This window comes from Penicillium soppii (genome assembly GCF_028829465.1).
Source record: "Penicillium soppii strain IBT 18220 chromosome Unknown utg000007l, whole genome shotgun sequence".
Classification (NCBI taxonomy): Eukaryota; Fungi; Ascomycota; class Eurotiomycetes; order Eurotiales; family Aspergillaceae; genus Penicillium; species Penicillium soppii.
The window spans coordinates 3569192-3592667 of NW_026643237.1; the positions used below are offsets into that span (position 1 = coordinate 3569192).

Sequence of the window (23476 nt, forward strand, 5' to 3'; positions counted from 1 at the left end):
ACGTAACGTAGCTTAGATTTACTATTGATTGTAAAGGTAACACAGTCGATGATCTAACGTATTTACAATAAATTCTGCTCTTTCTCAAACCTTTAGATGTAGAGGCGGAAATTAGTTTGACTAGTCATAGATTGCTTAGATGTAGGTCCTGTATTGGATAATGCTAGAAACCAGCCAAATTTCTTATAAAAAGGAGTTCTGATTGCCTAGACACTTCAGCAGCTTTCATAACATGTAATCAGTGTGGTATGGCAATTGGAGAAAGCTGTGATAGTTATCATAGCATTGAGGTGAGGACGGCAGCAACCGTAGCGGTATTTGAAGACTTGGAAGTGATATTAAAATGAGCTTTGTCTTGTAAAAGAAAAATGCCACATCAGAAATGAATATTGCTCTACGATCCAAGACAAACAAGACTGGGGTGTCCAACGAATAACTTGAAGTTCAGTTAAGTTTCCAAAGCGAGATGATCGAGCAAATTGAAAGATTGACTAACTCAAAAGATTCTCTGGGGCTCTAGCAGGGACTATTACCTTTCTTCTACTCTTAAACGACTCTTTACGGTTCAAAATTGACTTGTCATCTTATACCTTCAAGAATAACTCTACTTTGTCTCTCTCAAGTCTTCAAAGCAGACATGTAATCATTTGTCATCGCCAATGCGCCGTACGCGAGCGATCGATTTTATGAGCTTGGACATATCTACCAGAGATTTAAACCGTGCAAGAAACGCCCTGCAGAACATGCCGCTCGACCCATCCACTCATCAACAAAGTCCGCCTGCGACAGCGAGCCCCTCAAATAATAAAAGCAATCGTCGTGAGTTGGTCAAAACCATGTACAATCACCTCAGGGTGGAGCAAGGTGGCCAGTATGAGAGCCACAAGACCATGGGTCGGCTGCGTGATATGATGAATTCCTTTCTGCTAACCATCAAAGAAAAAGTATCTTTAACATGAGCAAGCCAATGAGTATCGGGCGACTGCAACGTACATTATGATTTTCGTGCTTAATAATTCTCACGATGCGACCGAATCCCACCACATGTCAGCTAAAACCACTCGGCAGGCGATTCAACTCCAACGAAAGTGTTGGGGATGTCAGGTGACATCCCACATTGGGATAGTCTCCCATGGAGTAGATAGATAGATATCTCTTGCTCTCTCTCTCTCTCTCTCTCTCCTTCTCTCCTCCGTCCGCAATACAATATTCAATATCTTCATATTCTATTGCCCTTGTATGATCTCCATGAAAAAGTATCTTGATTCTAGGTATCAGCGTGCCAAGGAACAGGGGCATTGTCTGGGCCACCTTGTCAGAAGACTTCAAAAGTTCAAAATCGCATTCAACATAGAAAGTACAATCAGCGAGAACGAGCGCTATATCTTTTTTGCCATCTCCCTTGAATTAATTTGTGGATTCTGTGGAACGTCTGACCGAAGACAAGTCTCTTACACAGCAGAAAATTACCAGCTGGAGGAGGGGATTAATGGTGGGGTTATTTAGCTGGTAATTAACGTAGCACATAGCAAGAGACGAACATGCTGTAGAGTATACTAGAAGGGATTTTGGACTCCGTGGACAGCCTGTGCGAGAATATTCTCGTCGATCGGAAGACAGCGGACCAAATCACCCTTCTGATTCCACCATAATAAATGGAATATAATTGAACTTATCATTGGAACAAATGAAGGGCGAAAACAGATTTATGCATCAAATTGAAAGGCCTGTAGGGAGTGGGTATGCTTCTGCTTTAGCAAGTGGAACAAATTCCATTCCTATGGGCTCTGTCACAAAATAACTAATCAAAATTGTTCACTTACACAAATAATGTACATTTGTGGTCAAAGAAAATGCAGATAATATATATAAAATACTATCAACGGTGTATTTGACATAAACAATCAGCCAATAGATTTACAATAGTATCACAATAGTATCATCAGAGCTATATGTAGCCGTGGAATTTAGTTATATGTTAACAATTAGTAATCTCATGGTACCTAGTTAACCTTGATATTTACTATTTGGTCCAGGTACCCGTTCCACTATTCCCCAGGTATGTAAAACTTCAAACATCACAAGTATCAAGTCGGTGACAACCATTATATTGAATTTAGATATTCATATATAATTGAATTACACCAATCTACATTTTTATAACTGTATATATGTACATATGTAGGTAGATAAACCCTATGGAGTACAGCAGTTGTAGACACCGAGAACCCGGTTTCCGCCCGCCGCGTCAGCACAGCCACAAAGTTGAATTCTCTCCTCTTTCGTCATCTTCAATATCTTTCTTGGCCATCAATCAACATTCGGTTTTTCTAGCCTTTTACTTGGAGTTTTCACTCTGATCTTCAACAATGGCCCCGTGTCTTTCACTTTTGAATCGTTGATCAGCGATGCCCTTCGATTTTCATCGACTCCATTGCCTCCGGGAAGCATGTTCGATGAGGTACCCGGGCGTTGGGCAGGATGGTTCCGTTGTAGGTCTACCCTTTTGTTATTTATTGAACTTCTCGCCCGTCCAGCTTTTGACTAACTATGATGGATTAACAGCTCGTCTTGCCCCCTTCACTTCGCATCGGGCCCAATCCCGTGGTTGGCGCCCAGTGGCCCTACGCCCGGCTTACCTCAGTTCTCTCATTTGTATGATGTTGACAATGTTGTGTTGCCTGGAAGGGGTGCGGCAGTATAGCGATAAGTATGGAGGACTGGTTTTCTTTGGATATACCGATGATGTGTCCGACATTCAATCTTTTGCCTATAACTACCTGCCGATTATCATCTCTCTTGTCCTCGTCTTGGTATGGACCGTCACCGATTTCGATGTCCTCCGTCTCGAACCGTACTTCCAGTTGTCTCGACCCGAAGGAGCCCCGGCGACCGTGCTCTTCATCAATTACAACTTCGGTCAGACGATCCTTACCCCGATCAATGCTGCCCGCCGCCGCCACTGGGTAGTCCTTTGGGTTTCGTTCGTGACACTCTCGATTCGAATGATCCTCCCCGCATTGCAAAGCACAGTTTTTGAGCTACGAGAAGTGACCGTAATTGATAATGAAACGATGAAAAGTTGGCCCAACTTGGTGGATCTGGACACACAGGCAAGGTGGATGTCCACACAGGCAAATAACACCGTCGACTCCGTGCTTTCGTCCGATGAGCAACTGCGTCGCTCCCGATCCTCCAAATATGCCGTGGCACCCGTAGAGATCCCCGGGGGTGACCAAGATGAAAGCACAATTTGGACTCTCGACCAGACGCTGTACTGGGCTGAATTGTCCTGTCACAACGTTGTTGTTGGGGATAAGCTTAGTGTTGCCATAGATGACCCTCAATCGACATACCCAACAGTCTCGTGGAACGCCAGTGGAATCGATTTGGACACTACTTACGGAGGCGCCACGAAATGCACTCTGGATTTTCACTATGACAGTGTGTTCTTCCCGACTACTGATTACCTCCAGGTCCGATATTGGGAACCTGTGATCAGTGCCGCAGCCAAAGAGGCATTCCCGAATCGCACTCAAGCCTTTACAGCTTCCGGCTGTGATCCGTACGATCTTTATGGCATGCTCATTGGGGTGAATGCCACCAGTCCTAATTCTACATCGACTGAGTATTCCGCATCAGGCATCGCCTTCGCGTGTGATATCACCTACCACAAAGCAGAAGCACGCGTATCAATGCACTCGAACAGCTCTGTCATCTCTATTCAAATTGATCGAGCCACAACCAGCACACTTACAAAAGCAGAGTTCAACATCGAGCATTTTCAGGCCCTCCTCTCCCAGCGCGCTCCATATACAAGTGACATGCTATTCATTCGCGAGAACGTCACCACGGGAGAACGTACTGTCACGGAACTGCCAGTGATCAGCCAGGAGCTGGGAGAGCTACAACCCCTCCTGGTACTTGACACATCGACTGCCATGACAGAGGGCGAATTCGTGTCAAAGATTGAGAGGGATGTCAAGCAAACCTTTGTTCTCACACTTGGTCGTCTGTTTGATCCAGATACTGCGCCGACTATCATTGCAGCCTCCCGCTTGTCGAACCAAGTTGCCATCGCCGTCGTCAACTTCGCTGCCTTGTGGTCGGAGCTCATTCTCGTCTTGGCCACTTTGACTGCGATGTACCTTCTTCATATGTATTACTCACGGAGATTGTTCCTTCAGAGTGACCCGGGCTCGATTGGCGCCATGTGTAGCATTACTGCTGATGTCTTTCATCCTTCCAACATCCTTGCCGAGCCAGTGGCGGAATTTCATCAGTTTTCTACTCGGCAACTCCGGCGTATCTTCAGAAACGCTCGGTGTTACTGGAGACCAGGCCCTTCCGGCAATCGCTTAGAGATACTTGCCGAAGATGGTCTGTACCCCTGATCTCATCAAGCCCTACCAGCCCCATTTTCTTTTTTTTTTTTTTTTCAAAAACTTTTGGCTGACTCCTCTTAGGCTCACCTGTACAGCTTGGAGAGAATCTTCAAACTCATGTTGATCCCATGCCCCATTTTTTAGTCATTCCTTTCTTTTTAGTTGAATTCCTAGCATTGGCGGGAGTGATAATTCTCATGGGGCTGGTGGTTGCCTCCTTACTACGAGATGGTCGATTTCGCCATCTGACCCAATCCGACTCGAGTGCATTTCAAGTTGTATTGTCTTTCCTACCATCTGTTATCGCATCTTCCGTCGGATCTCTGTGCACCTCTATTCATCGAAACCTTAGTGTTCTGGAGCCCTGGGTTCACCTACAACGTGGTAACGCATCGGCACGGGCATCTTTATCGCTGAACTATTCATCGCAAAGTCCTTTGGCCATTTTTATCAAAGCTGTTCGCGATCGTCATGCCTTGCTGTGTCTGGTATCCATAGCTTGCGTGGCCAACATGGCTCTGACCGTTGTCGCCGGTGCACTATTTACCCAACAGTTGACAACTTCAACCTTGGATACGAACGATTTGATGATGAATTACAGCCAGTCTATCTTCTGGCGGACTAATTTCGCGGCTGAGTTTACTGAATATGACTTGATTCAGACCAGCATCACGAGTGGAGTCCCCATGCTTTCTTGGACCAGCCCAAATCAGTCTTTTGTCCCCGTGCATATCAATAACCGCAACCCAGATGTGACCTACGGTGCTTCAACACTTGGAGTCGGAACTGAGCTTGAATGTCGGTCTCTTTCAAGAAACGACCTTGTCAAAAATATAACCAATGGTCATCAATATTGGCAATATGAGTTGTTCGATAATTCTTCAGTGAAATGTACCGCACGCATGCCACCCTTAAAAAGCAAGAAAGAAGGCATCGCGCTGTCTATTCACTTCCTCTCCCCGGACGAATGGGATCACTCAGACATCTGCCAGACTTCGACGGTTCTTGTTGTCGGCCGTTGGCACTATTTGGCAGATGCGCCGATCACGGATCATAATACTATTGCCCTGCATTGTGAGCCCCAAACGCAGTTGCAAAATTACTCTGTCAGCTTTGACCAGAAGGGTCAGATTGACTGGCATGAGCCTTTGCCCAACACGTTGATTACCAGAGGAACCATGTACGACAATGCCACCGTCAGCCTTGGACAGTTCAACAAAGTCTTTGCGGCCATTCCGAGCAGCTATGTTGGAAATACCACCATGCACAATGGCACCTACAACATATCTTCCTACGATTGGGCAGGCTTCCTTGTTGCACGCCTTTACCAGCGCGAGGACCCTGACTTTGATTCGCTTGACCCAGCTATTCTGACTGACATGACACAAACTGTGTATCAATGGGTGTATAGTACCTACTTTTCCATTTGGCGCGATATTTATCTTGAACCACTTGCCCACCCAGTTCCGGCTACAAATGCCACCATTACCCGCAGCACCTGGGGGATGGTCCCATCAGGTCCATCGCTTGCCATTGCTCTCGCGATTATTGTTTTCGACACCCTAGTTGTTCTTTTGGTATTTGGAACCCGTCGTGGCCGATTCCGGGGGCCTCGCATGCCTCGCTCTATTGGCGCCGTCATTCCTTGGATTTCACATAGCCAGATGCTTCATGACTTTGCTGATACCCACACCTGGAGCAGTGCTCGGAGACATGCTCATATATCATCATTGAACAAACGTTACGGCTTCCGCATGTTCATGGGTGCCGACAACCGTTGGAGGTTTGCCGTTGACCAAGAACCGGATAATATAAACCCCCCCGACCCTGCAGAAGGTGGTACAGAGGTGGGAGTTGATAAGACCACCTCCATTCAACTACAGGAGATTCAAAACCCGCCACCCCCCAACCAACACTAATGAACCCACCCGCTTTATGTGCTACGACCTTTGATTTCACTTGAGTTTCGTGTCATATTGTCTTGTTTTGATATATATTTTCAAACTGGCGTTTTTTTCATGGAGCGCAACCTTCGAGCGCTCTGCAATAGAGAGCTGGGACAAGCAAGCTGGTACTCGCTCTTTCCACTTATATCTAGGACGCAATGGCGCTTTGGGCAAAGCATTTTCCAGCAGCGTTGGTAATTTATACACCCCTTTTCATACCTCACTCATGATCTTATGCACCCCGAGCCATTCCCCCTACTTCTCACATGTTTATGGGGCTTCTCAGCCAACGGCTATTTACATTTAAATATTTACTTGACGTGGTTATATGTTAGCATTGTTACGCTTCACCTGTTTCTGTCCAAACTCAGTACTGATCTCCATCAGATAGAAGATCTCTGCAAGAGAGCCCCAAATATACTAAGTCAAGGGGCGGCAATCTTACCACAGTAAAAGAATAACATTAACTACCGCTCATGACACTAAGCATTCGATTGTAGGGAAGAGTAGACAAACTAAAACCCAGTCCCGGGGAGCGGATATAGGATACAATGGCTTTCGACATGATTCGAACATCGAAGCTTCTTGAAGGCTAATTCGCTTGTTCTTTTTGTCCTCGAGACGAGGATTAAAGACCCCCACGTGGGGGTGTATGCATGATGCTGGGGATGAGTTGAGACTCGTCTTTGTTCAGTAGGTTTACGGATGATCGGCATACATTTGCTATTGATTGGTGAAAATAATTGAGTAAAACATCTTGGTATAGGAACCTTTTTGATGTTTCAAAATCACGTTGTCTAGCTAAGGTTGACAGCCTAGCTCACAGCGCTGCCCGAAGTCGGCCATCAATAGCACGCAGGATAACGTAGAGTGTCTGTAAAAAAGGGGCCGGGATCTTGAGCTCTCGAGCTTTTCTTGCTGGAAATCCTAATATGACATCGATCTCCATTGGTCGTCCATTTTTGCAATCAGTCTGCATGCTGCTTCCGATGCCCGGCATTCCATTGATCTTGTCCATCAGTTGGTCAATCAGTTCATCCTGAAGGGGCACACCGCAACCACGAGCAATATTGATCACTTCCTGCATCAATTGACGCGTGAATGGTGTCGCATCTTCAGAGGAATCAAGCCAAGTTTGCGTATCTACCATAGTGACCGCCGTCAATGAGTTCCAAGCGACATTCCAGACAACCTTCTCCCACCTTTGAATTTGCATATTATCGAGGATCTGAAATTTGGTTTCGCCATTGCGGAGAAGATTGGCGAATGTATCAAGTCGCGTTTGCTCGACAAGAACGTCGATTCGTGGATTGGAGAATAGGCCGATTTGCATATCTTCGGACTTGGTGTGTTTAATAACGCCGGGGCTGGTCTGCATTGCTCCAACCCAAGTCTGTTTAAATTCAATCAGCACTTATTCTATTGCCAAAGCCTTGAGCACTCACAACACAGGTTATAATTGAGTTGTCAGGAAATTGCTTTCGGAAAGGGTGTTCATTTCCGACGCCATTTTGAATGACTACGATGGTGGTCTTCTTGTTTACAGCTGGCTGTAACTGAGCTGCCACCTCATCCTGATCGATTGCCTTGTGGGCGCAGACAATATAGTCCACCGGTGAGCATTCGGTCACAGAATTTACCACTTATTGAAGGGTTAGCCGCGAGGTTTCACCTGAAACATGATTTTTACGTACCTCGGTGTGGACGGAAAGTATGTTGGCCGTGATTTTCGCTATTAATGATAATGCCCTGTACATATAAGCTTAAGAATTGCCATAGAGGACCATAAATCACTGACATTTGCACGGACAGCGTCGTAATTTGATCGTGCTACAACTGTTAGACGAACACGATTAGAGCGACTCAAGATGAAAGCATAAAAGGAGCCGATGCTTAAGAGCACTTATTAACAGATATTCTTCGGATATATAGATAGCCTCTTACTCACGCTCCCAATCCATATAGTATGACTTCAATTTGATCCGACATTTTGTTTATTGAAAGAATGGGCTGAATTGTTATTTTGAGTCTTTGACACTTGATGTATTACACTTCCCCGCATCGGAGGAAAACCGACTGACGTGGGGGTGTATCGTTGAATATTCCCGTGGCCTGGTTGGAGGATTTTGATTAAATCTATGAGTAGCTTATTATTCGTTGTATTGGAACAAAATTTGATTTCGGCTATTGAAAAGCTGTGCACTTCATAGTTGAGGTATAATATCTATTTCATAGTCTTAGTTTCTATAGTTATTCCAAGAAAGACTTTGGCTACAAGGATTTGAACAACAAATAAGTAAAAACCAAGACATCTAGCACTTCAGCTTTTGCTTTGTCTTAGAGGATTGCCTAGATATGAAGTGTTTTTATAACTTCACATTCCCTATGAGTTCCTTTTCCAGTCGACTTGCATTCACCATCTCAGGTCTGAGCTCTTTCAGATTGGTGGCCCCTAGGAATACCATGTTCGCCTCGATCTCCTGTCTTAAAATGGCCAACATTCGTCGTACCCCGTTTTCTCCGTATCCTGCAGATAGGCTAAAGAGAAAGGGCCGCCCTAATCCTACAGCATCCGCACCTAGTGCGATAGCCTTGAGTACGTCGGTTCCTCTGCGAATACCGCCGTCAATGAAGATTTGCATGTCACTTTCCAGTAGATGAGGCGCAAATTTTCGAATCTCCAGAAGAGTCAAAAGAGGGGGTTGTGCGCTGACACGCATCAATAAATGTAAAGCTTCCAAAAATAGGCATTGAAAGGGAAGAGTAAAAGCCAAACTTACGTGTCTTGTGAACGGCCCCCGTGGTTGGAAAGTACAATTCCATTTACGCCATGTTGATACGCGATCACAGCATCTTCGACACATTGTATACCTTTCACAACAAGAGGAAGGTTTGTAAGCTGTCGGATCCAGGTAAGAATTTCCCAATCAATGAATGGCGATATAGAGCTAGCCATCATCTTAGCTACGCCTTGTCCCTCTTCGTCACTATCAGTAGCCTAGGATCGATTAAGTTCATGGAGCCGGATAATAAAACGACGAGAGTAAATACCGGGATGGCCAAGTTCAACCGTTCATCCATCTCTCGTTTTCCAACAACTGGTGAGTCAACAGTGATCCAAATAGCACCAGCGCCTGCCTTTTCAGCCCGTCGAACTGTCTCAGCCGAACGTTCAATCTCTTTGTTTATATATAGTTGTTGGAAAATCGGTTGGTTTGAGGAGATACGAGTCTTCATCACTCGCTCAATCGGCATGCTAGATCCGTTTGCCAGGACTTGCACTAGTCCTTCTTTGCCTGCTGCAGCTGCCAGAGCACACTCGCCATCTGGATGGGCAAACTTTGCTATACCCACAGGTGAGACATAAACAGGCAAGGAGGATGCAAACCCCAAGATAGAGGTAGCAGTATTCACTGAAGGAATTTTGCGAAGTGCACGAGGACGCAATGCAATCTTCGAAAATGCACGGCTGTTGTTTCGCTTGCTAATCTCGTCATCCGCACCAGATGAATAATAGGCCCATGCATTGTCCGGCAGGTATTTTTGGGCTATTTTCTCGAAGTCGTATAGATTTATCAAAGTTCGCAGAGGTGGAGGACTATTATGTTCTCGTTCCAACTGCTTTTGATTCGTAATATTCTCGTCTATTGACACTGGCACTTCATTTGGGTTGATGTGGCCTCTCAGTAACGTCTTAGGTAGTTCACCTAGAATCTCTGGTGCATGGACAGAATCAAAGGCTTTAGTCGCGTCTTTGCCAGCATATCGCAAGATTACTTTTGCACCCCCCGGATGAATAGCAAGAAATTCTATGATTGTCAGTTTGATGATGAGTAGACAAGATCCCATCAAATCATACCTGTGACATCGTAGACTACTCCACGAATTACGACCCAGCACGACTTGCGATTACTGTGTTGAGCGATATCATGAGGGCTAAGTTTCATTGTGAAAATTATATTGGCAAAGTACAAACAGGAAGAAATGACGAGGGAAAGAAGCCACTTCAGAAAAAAAGCCACCTGAAGATCTCGGCATGAAGCCGGGTGTGGGGGTACACAGCTTCGTCATTGTTGACGGATCCTAATTTTCCAGCCTTCTGATCCAACTGCTTTCTTGCGGGGATTTTGTGGAGGCGGGTCTTCCCCCACATCAAAATACATACACAGTTCATCCCATGATGGCGAACTCATCCCATGATGGTGAACTCATTACAGATAGAAGCTTTCCGTTCTATCTTCACAGTCTCAACCACACTCAACATGACAGACAACGATGGAAACGACCATGCTGCTCCCAAGCAGGGAACAACTCATATAGATTTCTCGGGTGACTTGGGCAAAATTCATGATGGCGACGCAGCTCTTGCCCTGTTTGACAACCTTGATGAGATACACGAGGGCTTCGAGCCTGGAGAGGAGAAGAGAATTGTCCGAAAGATTGACCTGATGATTCTTCCCTTCTTGTCAGTTTGCTACGCATTCTACTATGTGAGTCACGGCTCTCTTAATTCAATCAGTGGCAACTAAACATTCCAGATCGATAAAACAACCCTGTCTTATGCAGCAATATTTGGGATTCAGAAAGATTTAAATTTGTCTGGAGTCCAATACAGCTGGCTTTCAAATGTTTTTTATATTGGCTTCCTGGCTTCGAGCTTCCCGACGAATTTGTTGATGCAACGGTTTTCTATTGGAAAATATTTTGGAGCCAACCTCTTTCTGTGGGGATTTTCTTTATGCTTCAAGGTACGTCGTTGATCTGTGTAAGTCAATTTCTTGTGCTCTAATAAAGCTATCTCCATAGCTGCCGCGAGGAATTTCACGCAACTGGCCATTTTGCGCGTGATTTCAGTGGCGGCAGAGGCATGCAGGTCTGTGGATGATTGCCATATACACACTTATATAAAATCACTGACACATTGCAAGTGACCCGGCATTCATGCTCATTACGTCCATGTAGTACACAAGACGTCAACAGCCAATATGAATTGGACTTTGGTATTCAGCCAATGGGTTTGGAATCGCCATTGAAGGGTTACTTGGTTATGGAATCGGTCAGATCAACGGATCATTATCATCATGGAAGTATGACTTTCTGATCATAGGCGCTCTTTATTTTTGCTGGGGCATTGTGATGACAATGTTTTTGCCTGACTCCCCTGTTACATCACCACAGCTCTCTCAGCGTGAAAGGAGACTAGCGGTAGAAAGACTGAGAAATGTTCAGACCGGGATTGAGAATAGGAATATGAAGTCCCGACGAATATTGGAGGCACTTACAGACTGGAAAGTCTGGACATTCATTTTTGCTCGGCCTTGTGAGTCCACTCATATCCTCTTTGATTTGCTGTGCACCACTAACAACCATATTCGCCATAGAGTTGCAATATTCCAAACGGTGGGATACCTAATTTTGGAACTTTGATTATCAAAGGATTCGGCTTCTCGACCCGTGAGTCCTTGGATTCCACAAAGCATTACTCACAAGGACACAAGTCCAATTATAGGGTCCCGTAATAGCTTTTTAGCAGTAACCACCTGCATGCAAATCCCGTATGGGTGTTTCATAGCTATAATCATCCTAGCCTCTGTTTTCATCAACGATTCGCTACCACGAAAAACCGATGCTTTGTTGCAATACTGTTTTTTCGGCCAACTGTCGCGGGTTCCTTTGGCCTGAATTTTGCACCGGAATCTCAAAGTGTGGCAAGGATGATCTGCTACTACCTGACTGGCTCATACAATGCATCGTTCATGATCATATTATCTGTCGTCACATCCAACAAAACAAATTTCTTTTGGTTCTGAACAAGATCTATTTTATTCAGTAATGTTCTAAAACCCAACTATGAACATCCTTTTTATGCTCTTTCAGCCAAAAAGTTCATTCTTAGGTATATCACTGGGTGCCACACCACTAGAGCGTCAGCCGGGGCTTTCCGTTTTCCCCGCATTGACATTTAGCATTCCTGCTTCGCAGACTATCCCAACGTGCATCTAATCGATACATTCTGGCCCTTGGCGTGGGGGAGTTGCAGCTTGATCGGACTTCTCCCGAAGCACCCGCGTGGGATGAGATTCCCAGGTGGGGTCCAATCGCCCGAGTCCAGCTTCACATATAATATAACTCCCATCCTACAGCCTGTGTTCCAAGGCAGATACTTCAAGGTTTCATTACTTTCAACCAACAATGACTAAGATTAAGTCGATCGAATACTTCCGGGTCAAGCCTCGTTGGCTGTTCGTCAAAATCACCGACGAAGAGGACCGTTTTGGATGGGGAGAGGGTACATTGGAGGGTCATTCCCTTGCCGTAGAAGGTGCACTTGATGAAATCATCATGAGAATTGCTGGATACGAGGCAGAGTAAATTAAACTCGATCCCTTGTGTTGCAAAAAGTTAACTCCTTGGCAGTGATATCGAGCACATTTGGCAAACAATATGGCGACTTGGTTTCTACCGAGGTGGACCAGTCTTCATGTCAGCACTATCAGGGATTGATATCGCCTTATGGGATCTTAAGGGCCGCAAATTGGGGGTTCCAATCCATCAACTGCTGGGTGGAAAGGTGCGCCAGAAAGTTCAGGTTTATGCCTGGATCGGAGGAGATCGCCCAAGTGACGTAGAAGCTGCAGCGTGAGTAGTTTCGGAATTGAGCCGAACCAGTGTCTAACCACTTCTTTTCATAGAAAAGCTCGAATCGCCCAAGGCCTCAAGTGTATCAAAATGAACGCCACTGAAGATGTCAACTGGCTTGATTCGCCAGCTGTCCTGCAGTCATGTGTTGAGCGATTGAAGCAAGTGAAAGCTCTGGGTCTTGATGCTGGGCTAGATTTCCATGGTCGCCTTCATCGTCCGATGGCAAAGCAGCTAGCCAAGGCATTGGAGCCTTACCAGCCTTTGTTCATCGAAGAGCCCCTCCTGTGTGAGCACCCCGAGGCCATTAAACAGCTTTCCCGGCAAACAACAATCCCCATCGCATTTGGCGAACGTTTATACAATCGGTGGGATATTAAAAGATTCTTGGAAGATTCGTCCGTGGACGTTCTCCAGCCCGACATCGCCCACGCAGGCGGTATATCGGAGACTATGCGAATAGCAAACATGGCTGAAGCCTACGATGTTTCCATTGCTCCCCACTGTCCCTTGGGCCCGATTGCTTTGGCTGCCTCTCTACAGGTGGCTGTTTCAATCCCGAACTTTGTGATCCAAGAGATGTCACTAGGAATGCACTACAATATAGAAGCTGGAGACATTGATTTGAACAGCTACCTGGTAGACAAAACGGTCTTTGACATCAAGGAGGGTTATGTGGCTGCCCCCTGCAAGCCAGGTCTGGGAATCGACATAGATGAGGATCTGGTGCGCAAGATAAGCAAGGATTCAGAGCCATGGCAGCCCAAGGAATTCCATGGACCAGATGGCTCTATTCGGGAGTGGTAGTAATGTAATTTCAAAATTATAGATAGCTCTACGACAAATAAGAAACCGATTGTCTTTTTCTTTGTGAGTTTCTGAGTTTCTGAACGGCAACACAGCTTTTCGTTGGCAAAAGCAGACCCGACCAAGTGTATCCCAAGGTGGGGGCGGAAAGTCGACATGACAGACTGGACGCCATGTGAATCATTCTACACCTGATGCGGGGGAGAGCGTGGGGGTGAATGATGAAGGGTAATAACCAAAGCTATAAGGACCGGCCTTCTCCTGGCAACTATCCTTGGCCAACGGGTTGATTTTTTCACCAACATGAATCTCTTCTCTCTTTCAGGCAAGACTGCCCTTATCACGGGTGGAACACGCGGGATAGGTCAAGCGATGGCCATTGCGATGGCTGAGGCTGGCGCTGATATCGTTCTCATTCAGGTAGTATCCGTCCGGATAGTGGGTGGTTGAAGGGCGACTGACGTTGGACAGAGGGACACTAGCAATCAAGACACGAGATTAGAAATTGAGAAACTGGGGCGTAAGGCAACCATATATACCGTTGACCTTGCCTCTCAGACATCAGTGTCATCCCTTGTTTCCACCGTGTTGCAAGATGGCCATGATATCAACATTCTTCTTAACTGCGCGGGAATTCAGCGTCGACACCCCAGTCACCTTTTTCCGCTGGAGGATTGGGATGAGGTATGTTATTAGTGCTCTGGTAGTCACCCGTTAACTGATCCTATCTTGTAGGTTCTTCAAGTCAACCTCACGACTGTATTCACACTGTGCCGGGACGTCGGTGCGCACATGCTGACGCGAAACCCCGACCGGGCCGGTCAACGCGGCAGTATCATCAATGTTGCATCTCTCGTATCTTTTCAAGGAGGATTGACGGTTCCAGCGTATGCAGCGGCAAAAGGAGGTGTGGCACAGCTAACGAAGGCGTTGTCGAACGAGTGGGCAGCCAAAGGAATTAATGTTAATGCCATCGCGCCAGGTTATGTTGCGACCGATATGAACACGGCTTTAATTCAAGACAAGGAACGCGCGGCCAGCATTCTAAGTCGTATACCTGCTGGTAGATGGGGATGTCCAGACGATTTTAAAGGGTCGGTGGTTTATTTGGCAAGTCGGGCGAGTGCATATGTCAGTGGAGAGGTGTTGACAGTGGATGGTGGTTGGATGGGACGATGATTTTGTCAACAAAAATTCTGCGATTGTCGAGTTGACAAGTTGACAGGTTGACATTTTTTCCTTTCGATCGTTTTAATCATTTTAAATGCAAATCAGCTACTGTTTTGAATCAAATATTCCTATACATAACATACATATGTTATATCTATATATTCTCAAATGGTACATACTGTGTTTGACTATACGGAATAAGTTTAATATACCATCTTAGCATCATGCTTTATGCTGTCTCTATCTTCGCTTGCTATTCGATGACCATGGTAAGACATCTTGGATCTCAAGAATTGACAAATTTCTAGCGCTTTGTTTCACGTCGGCAATGGATGCACTACAGCCGAGGTCTTAACACCTGCATGGCCCCTCAATATTCCCCCCTCACGGAAATAAACATCTCACACCTTCCGTCGTCTCAGAACGTTGCAAACAAATTTACTTGACAACAAAATGCAGGCAGTCGTTTTTAAAGGACCATTGCACGTGGCCATCGAACAGAGACCTCGCCCAGCTGTCCGAGATCCTACAGATGTGATTTTGAAGGTCCGGTACACTGCACTATGTGGAAGGTGATTGAAGTACCATTTGTTGTCGTACAATCGCGGCTAATAATAAATGATGATCAGTGAGCTTCACGTCTTTCGTGGCCATCAACCCTCGCCCTCGGGCTTCATTATGGGACATGAGTTCACAGGGGAGGTAGTGGACACTGGCTCTGATGTGACAAAGTTCAAGCAGGGTGATTTGGTGGTCTCACCGTTTACCGTCAGCTGTGGTGAATGCTTTTACTGTGAACGGGGATATTCTTCGAGATGTTCCAATAGTCAACTATATGGTTCCGCGATGCTCGACGGCGGGCAAGCTGAATATGTGCGAGTGCCCCTGGCAGATTCAACCCTCTTTCATGCACCTCCAGAAATCGAAGAAAGCAAATTAGTCTTGATGGCGGACATTTTTCCTACAGGATACTTCGCTGCTTCCAATGCCTTTCGTGGCTTGGATCCTGAAGAGGTTCGGAATAGCACCGTCCTTCTGTTTGGTTGCGGACCTGTTGGAATTTGCGCTTTAGTCAGTGCCTTAGAATATCAACCGAAAACATTGATCGCAATTGATAGCGTTCCCTCGCGTTTGGCACTGGCGGAGGATTTGGGAGCTGAGGCTTGGAATTTCCAAGAGAACGAACAAGGGCTACGCGATCGGGTGAAGGATCTCACGGCTGGACGAGGCGCCGATGTGGTTATCGAGGTCGTGGGACACAGCAGTGCGTTAAGAATGGGATTCGAACTACTGCGACCGTGGGGACAAATTTCTAGCGTTGGTGTGCATAATCAAGACATCCCATGGACTGGAAATGAAGCCTATGCAAAGAACCTTCGCCTCCAAATGGGGCGATGTCCAGTCCGCAGTATCTTTGGACCAGCGATGGAGTTATTGGCTAAAAGACAGAACATGCTTGGGTACGGTTACAATTTGTTTGCAAATGTACAGCGAAGAGGACAAAAGTCTAACAACACGCAGGTTTATGTCTCACGATATCCGACCTCTTTCTCAGGCAGTTGAAGCGTAAGTTACCGGCTATACTCGTTGATTCTGTTTTATTAACGCTGCCGCCTCTAGTTATGACGATTTCAATAACATGAAGAGCCAGAAGATTATATTTGAGGCAGATAAATAGTTGGGGCAATGGCGGCAACAAGAAGTTGGGGGTTCGAGAGATGGATGCCAGCGAAAGAACTTAGGAGCTCCATGCCATTGAGATTACAAAACCTGAGATCTTAACCTGAGATCTTAACCTGAGATCTTGATATAACGCGGGTATCGCCCAAGGTTAATGAGGATAACAATATGTATTCAAATTGAAAGTGCGTCAGTTTTCGCAGAAAAGTCCCGGAAACGATTTTGTTGTATCGATTTCTACTTTAGGGTCAGTAACACGTTAATGACCTAAGAGAAACGTAGACAAAACTTTCATGTGCCAAGGTTCATAGAAGCAGGTTGAATATTCGGCCAAGCATGTTCATTTTCATCACATCTACGCTTCATCAATAACAACTGACAGTGGCTACGTTGGCGGTGCCTACATATCCGCACGTCCTGCACATCCTCCTTTTCAATCTTCGCATTCTTAGATCGCATAAATGTACCGGAATTTAGCAACAACAATGCATCTCACCGTATGTTACCTTTTGCTGCGAGAGGGTTGGCTGCAAACCTTTTGTTATCTCGCTGTTCATTCCAGACACTGACCCACAATCTTTCGTGAGTTCGATTGTAGCATAGTTTTGTCCCAACATAGTCAGCCATTTTCTTTCTGAGCTAAAATTTCGCAAAGAAGTCGGCGACCACGACTTACAGCATCAACTGCCCGCCCGGTACCAATGGCTCAGATTGTGGCATGGGACCCGGCCTATCTTTGACCACGGCACCAAACAGCGTTGAATATTTAGTAAGTGATGACTCGGATAATATGTAAGCTACTTTTTCCCGGCTAATTGTCCTCAAGTGCGAGGCTTGGTTTCTGACGAGTTTATCAGATACGACCACATCATCTGTTCAATGAAGGGGACAGTTAGCGGAGTCTGTACCGCTACTGTCACTGGCAAGGCTGCTACTTTCCCGGGCACCAGTACATTAAACACAAGCTAAGCTCAGATCACATCATTGCCTGTTACCATGACCGCTGGCGCTTCGATTTCCAGTAGCGACGCAACCCCTACGAAGAGTGAATCGAGCTCAAGAACCTCAGGCACAAACTGTTCTAGCCCTAGTAGCGCCAGGAGTGGGGTACCACTCGGGCGACACGGTCCCCGAAGCTGGCAGTAGCTGGTGCATTCGTGCCTCTCATTGCAGGGTTATTGTGATTGAATTGCACGTCTTTTGTACGGCTGGAAACTACCGCGATTCGAACTGATAGCTGAAAATATTTGGAAAGAGCTAAATCGAAATTGATTGCTACTCAAGACCTTCATAAATTGGGGCATGTATGCCTGTTGGTTCTCTCTGTGCATAAAGATATATTCACACTGCCATACAGGCAGTAGGAGGGCAGTAGCCATAACTGCATGCAAAGCTGCACAGTCCACGATAAGAGTCATCCTCACCAGGCAAAGGAGCTCCATGGATGCCTGTAGAGGGTGGAGGTGGGACTGGGTTCCCATATTGCGTGCAAGTGCAAGGGCCTGGAGGACAGTATCCATATTTACAACAAAATGAGCAGAGCCCAACATAATTATTAGGCCCAGTTCCAGCAATACAAGCACTACCATTCCCACTTCCACCCCCTGGAGGGGAAGGAGGACAAGATGACGGAGTCAGGGTTTCTGTAATTGTAACTGTCATTGTGATAATGACAGTCGATGGTGTGCCTGGGCAAGTAGTGGTGATTGGAGTTGAAGGGGGAGGGGTAGTTGAAGGTGGAGGAGTAGTTGAAGGCGGGGAGGTAGTTGGAGGTGCTGGAGGTGCAGTACCTAATGATGGGCTAGCTTGGCAATCAACACGCAGGCCCTGTTTGAATGCAGAAAGCCCCTCTGGCTGCAAAGGATCGCTAAACTCGGATGGAAGAGTTCCCACTAGATATAACTGCTTAGAACACGATCCTAACCAATCGCAAATTTGCTCACATACCGTAGGCGTTGAAATTATACAGACCGCAGACGCATCCATTGATTATTTGCTTCAAGCTTATACCAGAAAGAATCGTTTGCCCAGCGCGAATAACTTCAAAGCTTTGTGAGCCAACTCCCATCGGTACCTCTTTGGCACTTGCCCCTGTTGGTGCATCGTAGCTGTATATCCTACCCCCACTATTGACTTGAATGGTAGCCGGGGCTGTGAGCAATGATACCACGAATACGGAATCTGCCATTGACTGCCATCCATCTGGTCGCCCAATAAAATAGTTTCCACTTGCATTGTTAGCGGGTACCATACAGGTGTCGGTGGAATCGCAATCAACGCCACGCGGTGCTGGTCGATACCAGTACACCAGTTCATCTGTTGATATATGGGTGTTGGGAGATGATTCGCCTGCTTTGAACGCAGCAATGTAAGGTTTCGAAATATCCAACCATCCATCATGGGGCCTGTAGAAGTTAATATATCTGTCCATTTTAACCAGGGGTCAAAGTATTATTTCGTTAATCTTACATATCATTGACCCATTTTGAGGCTCCGTCGTCGGTATGAGGCGATTTCAAGGGACCGATATAATGACATTCCCCGTAGTCATTCCACGTAATAATCTCAATAAATCGTGGTTTTAATGTCAGAATCTCATTCCACCGGTTAAACCATAAGAGGTCAGATGGGAAGTTCCAGTTCTTGCTATAGGAGACTTCGGGTCCAAAATGGGTGAAGAACCACGGGGATACCGCTAATCTAGAATTAGTAAATGGGAAAATACAAAACCCTAATGAGGACTAAGGACTCGATCACTTACGTGCGATATAGGCCTTACCAGCAAGAGCATTGACATAGACATGATCTCCGTCCGAGACAGAAACATTATGACCTGGGGTTGGGGCTTTGTTATTTCCATTATTTGGCCATGCCATCCAGTTCAAGAGTCCGTCTACCGGCGAAATATCTGTTCCATAGGATGGATGAAAGTTAGGTGCAAAGAAAATTGATCTTCCCACTGCTGCTCGCAGAGCTGCAACGTTGATACCATCTCCAGCGAACGAGGAAACAAATACTTTATTATCGACCATCAGTTGTGCGGGCTTGCTAGCATACTGGGCAATCTTTTGGCCAACCCCAGTAGCTTGCTCAATGTGCCACCAGTTGAAGTCAAATGATAGAAACACCTTCATATCATTATTTGCAGCGGAGTCGTACGCAAGTTGTAGTTGCTGGTCGGTGTAAGGATCCACGCCAATGTTGAGGGCAAATGCATCAATCCCAAGAGACTTAGCACGCTTCATATCATCGTCATAGTCGGAGGCACTCCTTCTATTACTGACGATGCCGATCTTATTTAGTGGTCAGCAGAAACTCAAAATCCGTTAACAACTGTTAAAGACGATTTTACCATAAAGTGCGCAAAGACAAGTCGGTCGGTCGATTGTATTTCAACACCATGTACATTTTGGTCTCCCACGGCCACCACAGCGGCTAAGAAGTGTACTATAATAGAGAGGCAAGAGATCCAAACTCTGTATCCAATCATGGCTTCTAGGTTAATCTCTTCCGGTAATGTTTCAACTGAGTTTGGGGAGTTTTTCTGTGAGAGCACACGACTTTAAGGTATACTTTTATACACCGAACATAGCCCTTGAATTTGTGCAGCTGACCTCCAAAATGTGACCGATAGAAAACCTGATATATAGCCCTCTGAATCTCTCCGAAACTTAATAAATGTCTTGCCTTCAATGCAGCATATGGTTGCCACTTGTTACCGACCTCAATAGCCAATCTACAGCCACATATCTAGAGTGCAAATGTCACAAGATAGATGCAAATGTCAGTCTTTCGCTTGGAACAGGATTTGGCATCGGAAAACAGAATGACGATTTCGTCATATCATGTTTATCTGCCGATAATAGGATAATATTGGATAATATTGGTGGTTTGTCTGGACAAACTCGCTGCAAAGTTTGAGACTATGTGAAGATATATTTTTGAAGCCACACTTGCGCAGTACGTGAATTGACGGGATACTTGTGGCTCCTAGCTACGCCTATGGGGGTCTTTCCCCTAGAATATCATCCAATTTATGGTTGCAGCTTCTTGCCGGTAAGCAAGCGCTATAGTCGCCTTGGGGCTTTGTTTCCTCTCGCCCGACATATTGTACTACCCTAACGTGGTAGTTATGTAAGTAGTAGACATCAAAAATCTCTTGATCCTTGACCTCGGGAGTCTTAAGCAAGAATCTATTAACCTGCCGAATGTAACCCAGTGTCTTGTGATGTTTCTTTTGCTCCATTCTCATTGATCAGTGACGATGTGTATGATAAATATCCCGAATAAATTAATCGAGATAGGTATAATGCTAAGCCCCTTAGTAGGTCGATTTAGCCTTAGTTATATAGTATTATAAGAAGGAGCCAAATGTATCACTCTTTTAGCCATCCCCTTTGTGAGAATATTGCACCTATTAGAATATTAGTCATCGTTTACTAGTAATATACCAGTCAAGTTCACTTAATAACTAACATATAGGTTAATAGATACTCTGGGACTAGTTGGACGTAGTCTACCTTAATTACTAAAACTAGGTTTGGAGTCCTTATTATAAGGGGTAAAGGGAGGGAGGGGATCGGTGTTACGGTCGATCTGAATATTTATTAGTACAATACTAGCAAGTTACTAGTAAATTCACCCTTGTATCAAACGGCCGATCTCATACAAAATACAGCGAGTCACATGACTTTGGTATCAACCAATTTCAATACCAGAACACTGATCACATAAGCAAAAAACGGGTTTTTGGGGTTGCGCTGCACCTTGATGGCTCAGGCGGTACCCTATCTGCTAACGTATTCAGTAAACGAGTGACGCAGTTCGGAATCCCATAGTAAATGAGATATTTTCTACACTTACATTTCAACAACAACAACGTATTACGTTGTTCTATTACTGGTCGATAGGTATTGATAAGGCTTGTGAGAACTGATTTTCAATTTTAAGGGAATTGAAAACCTACATTGTAGTGGTATCGAAAATTACCATGTCCTGGGGTAGCATTCTATATTTACATAATCTCTAGTTATGTAAACACTTGAAAGTCCCTCGAGAGACTAAAAAATAACTAAAATATAGTATGCTATAAGGAGAAGTAGTTAGAGACCACTCTTGTTGAGATATCAAGTTGTAATTAACCGTTTTTACTATGTGTTTTGGGCTGCGTCACTCGCTTACCGAATACGTTAGTTATCTGAAAAACGAGAGGGTTCATACTCCATGCCTAAAGAATCAGGCAGGATTCGGTCACTTTCCGATATGCGAAAAAAGAACATCTTCAAGACCCGATGCTTGCCCAAATGATGTTGAATTTGCAATTGAAATATTAACCAGCGGTGATAAAAATCACTACATTAACACGAGCAGAAACAAAAATAGACTTGCGGTTATGAATTTATCAGATTTTGCAGTTGACGAGAACTAGTGCCAGATGTGGAGCTTTACTACAACTTGGTGTTTTCGTCGAATGCACAAATTCTGCCGCAGAATCTTTATGAGATACCAAGATCTGTCAAATGTCTTAGGGGAATCAGTGTCTATCTTTATATTACTTAAATTGTGAGTGAAAGCATGGAAAAAAAATCAGCCTTGTGGGGAACCTGCCGCGCGGCATGTATGCGTATCCTAGCTCTTCTTCAACGCTTAGTCCAAGAAATTAAACCACTAAACCAAGAATTCATTGCGGCGAAGCATTGGCTATAACGCAATCGGAGCCTAAAAATGGAATTATCAATGGGGGCAGTGTGTACGAATCAGTCTAGAATACCGCGTGTTCTTTTTGTGTAGCAGATCATTAAAAAAAAGAAACATGTTTAAATTCCTTAAATTTCACAATCTAGTCTCAGGTAAACTCTATGCTCTTTCGATTACCTTGTACATCAATGATCTCAAAGAACATGCATATCCTGATATTCGTCCTCTGGGCTATCCAATGCTCTCGGGTGTTTGGTCATCCTCATGCTTTTGACACCATATGGGTCGCTACCCAAACTACATCTATCACAAACCCCGTGTCAGCTCCAGAGCCAAGTGAGGTAATACTTCACGAAAAACGGAGTTATGGCGAGATTCTTCGAGCTAGAGACACGACTGCGACCTCAGATTCTACATCCACAACTGAGTCTACGACATCACAAACTTCAACTTCAACTTCAAGTACGACCTCAACGACTTCATCCACTTCATCAACGTCATCAATCTCAACGACTTTAACTTCCACTTCTGAGACCACCTCCACTGCGTCAACAGCAACCTCAACGACCTTTTCCGCCTCGACGACGTCATCAGGTTCCATCTCAAGCAGCTCGACCACAGCCACTAGCTCCTCGAAGACGGCAACGACGACCACAACGACAACCGCAACTGCGACAAGTAGCTCAACCGCCGAGGTTGATGCTTGGAATCGAAGAGGGAACATCACTGCGATCGTGTTTGGGTGTTGTCTGATTTCACTTTTCTCTGGAATTAGCATCGTTCACTGCGCGCGTGATAGAGCCAAAGCACGACGTATTGCGGCTCGAGAACTGTTGAAGTCGGCACCCTCGAGCTCGATTATACCGCTTGTGACATCCAAAGGCAGCTCTACTCCGGATCTCAAGATGGACCGGTCCTCGATAATGTTCACAGACAACCCACAGGCGGACTACTTCCCAACCTCCAGAAGTCCTCCGTCAGTGTCAAATTACCACAGTCATACACCCTCCACAGTCTCCCAAGCGACAACAGACCGAGCTTCTACCAGAGAATACACACCAAGAGCACATGACGACGAGCAAATCACACCATTGGTTTGAGAAATGGAGATCCCTGGGAGCTGAGACATACCCGTTCGCTCTTAAAACCACA

At 45.4% G+C, this 23476-nt stretch overlaps 10 protein-coding genes across 10 annotated transcripts; 6 read left to right on the forward strand and 4 right to left on the reverse strand.

Moving 5' to 3' along the window:
- Positions 1-2456: 2456 nt before the first annotated feature.
- N7529_010609 (DUF3433 domain-containing protein) lies at positions 2457-6304 on the forward strand (the record flags this gene model as incomplete). Its single annotated transcript, XM_057246136.1, has 2 exons — positions 2457-4380; positions 4467-6304. 2 exons carry the CDS (start codon positions 2457-2459, stop codon positions 6302-6304), a joined length of 3762 nt encoding a protein of 1253 aa, XP_057094399.1.
- An 847-nt stretch (positions 6305-7151) lies between these two features.
- N7529_010610 (ketopantoate reductase family protein) lies at positions 7152-8320 on the reverse strand (the record flags this gene model as incomplete). The annotated part of the gene is made up of 5 exons (XM_057246137.1): positions 7152-7724; positions 7777-7973; positions 8026-8080; positions 8130-8223; positions 8280-8320. 5 exons carry the CDS (start codon positions 8318-8320, stop codon positions 7152-7154), a joined length of 960 nt encoding a protein of 319 aa, XP_057094400.1.
- Positions 8321-8697: 377 nt separating this feature from the next.
- Positions 8698-10278, reverse strand: N7529_010611 (FMN-dependent alpha-hydroxy acid dehydrogenase; the record flags this gene model as incomplete). The annotated part of the gene is made up of 4 exons (XM_057246138.1): positions 8698-9040; positions 9112-9329; positions 9383-10140; positions 10191-10278. The coding sequence occupies 4 exons, from the start codon at positions 10276-10278 to the stop codon at positions 8698-8700; spliced, it is 1407 nt and encodes a 468-aa protein (XP_057094401.1).
- Positions 10279-10593: 315 nt separating this feature from the next.
- On the forward strand, positions 10594-11293 carry N7529_010612 (uncharacterized protein; the record flags this gene model as incomplete). The annotated part of the gene is made up of 4 exons (XM_057246139.1): positions 10594-10821; positions 10947-11079; positions 11138-11204; positions 11260-11293. The coding sequence occupies 4 exons, from the start codon at positions 10594-10596 to the stop codon at positions 11291-11293; spliced, it is 462 nt and encodes a 153-aa protein (XP_057094402.1).
- A 1230-nt stretch (positions 11294-12523) lies between these two features.
- Positions 12524-13777, forward strand: N7529_010613 (mandelate racemase/muconate lactonizing enzyme family protein; the record flags this gene model as incomplete). Its single annotated transcript, XM_057246140.1, has 3 exons — positions 12524-12699; positions 12749-12970; positions 13024-13777. The coding sequence occupies 3 exons, from the start codon at positions 12524-12526 to the stop codon at positions 13775-13777; spliced, it is 1152 nt and encodes a 383-aa protein (XP_057094403.1).
- Positions 13778-14080: 303 nt separating this feature from the next.
- Positions 14081-14956, forward strand: N7529_010614 (uncharacterized protein; the record flags this gene model as incomplete). Its single annotated transcript, XM_057246141.1, has 3 exons — positions 14081-14197; positions 14249-14461; positions 14513-14956. 3 exons carry the CDS (start codon positions 14081-14083, stop codon positions 14954-14956), a joined length of 774 nt encoding a protein of 257 aa, XP_057094404.1.
- A 444-nt stretch (positions 14957-15400) lies between these two features.
- On the forward strand, positions 15401-16625 carry N7529_010615 (alcohol dehydrogenase family protein; the record flags this gene model as incomplete). The annotated part of the gene is made up of 4 exons (XM_057246142.1): positions 15401-15519; positions 15577-16407; positions 16469-16513; positions 16568-16625. 4 exons carry the CDS (start codon positions 15401-15403, stop codon positions 16623-16625), a joined length of 1053 nt encoding a protein of 350 aa, XP_057094405.1.
- A 778-nt stretch (positions 16626-17403) lies between these two features.
- On the forward strand, positions 17404-17773 carry N7529_010616 (calcium-translocating P-type ATPase PMCA-type; the record flags this gene model as incomplete). The annotated part of the gene is made up of 3 exons (XM_057246143.1): positions 17404-17419; positions 17454-17576; positions 17598-17773. The coding sequence occupies 3 exons, from the start codon at positions 17404-17406 to the stop codon at positions 17771-17773; spliced, it is 315 nt and encodes a 104-aa protein (XP_057094406.1).
- A 195-nt stretch (positions 17774-17968) lies between these two features.
- On the reverse strand, positions 17969-20117 carry N7529_010617 (glycoside hydrolase family 71 protein; the record flags this gene model as incomplete). Its single annotated transcript, XM_057246144.1, has 6 exons — positions 17969-18519; positions 18575-18701; positions 18762-19032; positions 19097-19322; positions 19389-19920; positions 19980-20117. The coding sequence occupies 6 exons, from the start codon at positions 20115-20117 to the stop codon at positions 17969-17971; spliced, it is 1845 nt and encodes a 614-aa protein (XP_057094407.1).
- A 2571-nt stretch (positions 20118-22688) lies between these two features.
- N7529_010618 (uncharacterized protein) lies at positions 22689-23048 on the reverse strand (the record flags this gene model as incomplete). The annotated part of the gene is made up of 1 exon (XM_057246145.1): positions 22689-23048. The coding sequence occupies one exon, from the start codon at positions 23046-23048 to the stop codon at positions 22689-22691; it is 360 nt and encodes a 119-aa protein (XP_057094408.1).
- Between the last annotated feature and the right edge of the window lie 428 nt (positions 23049-23476).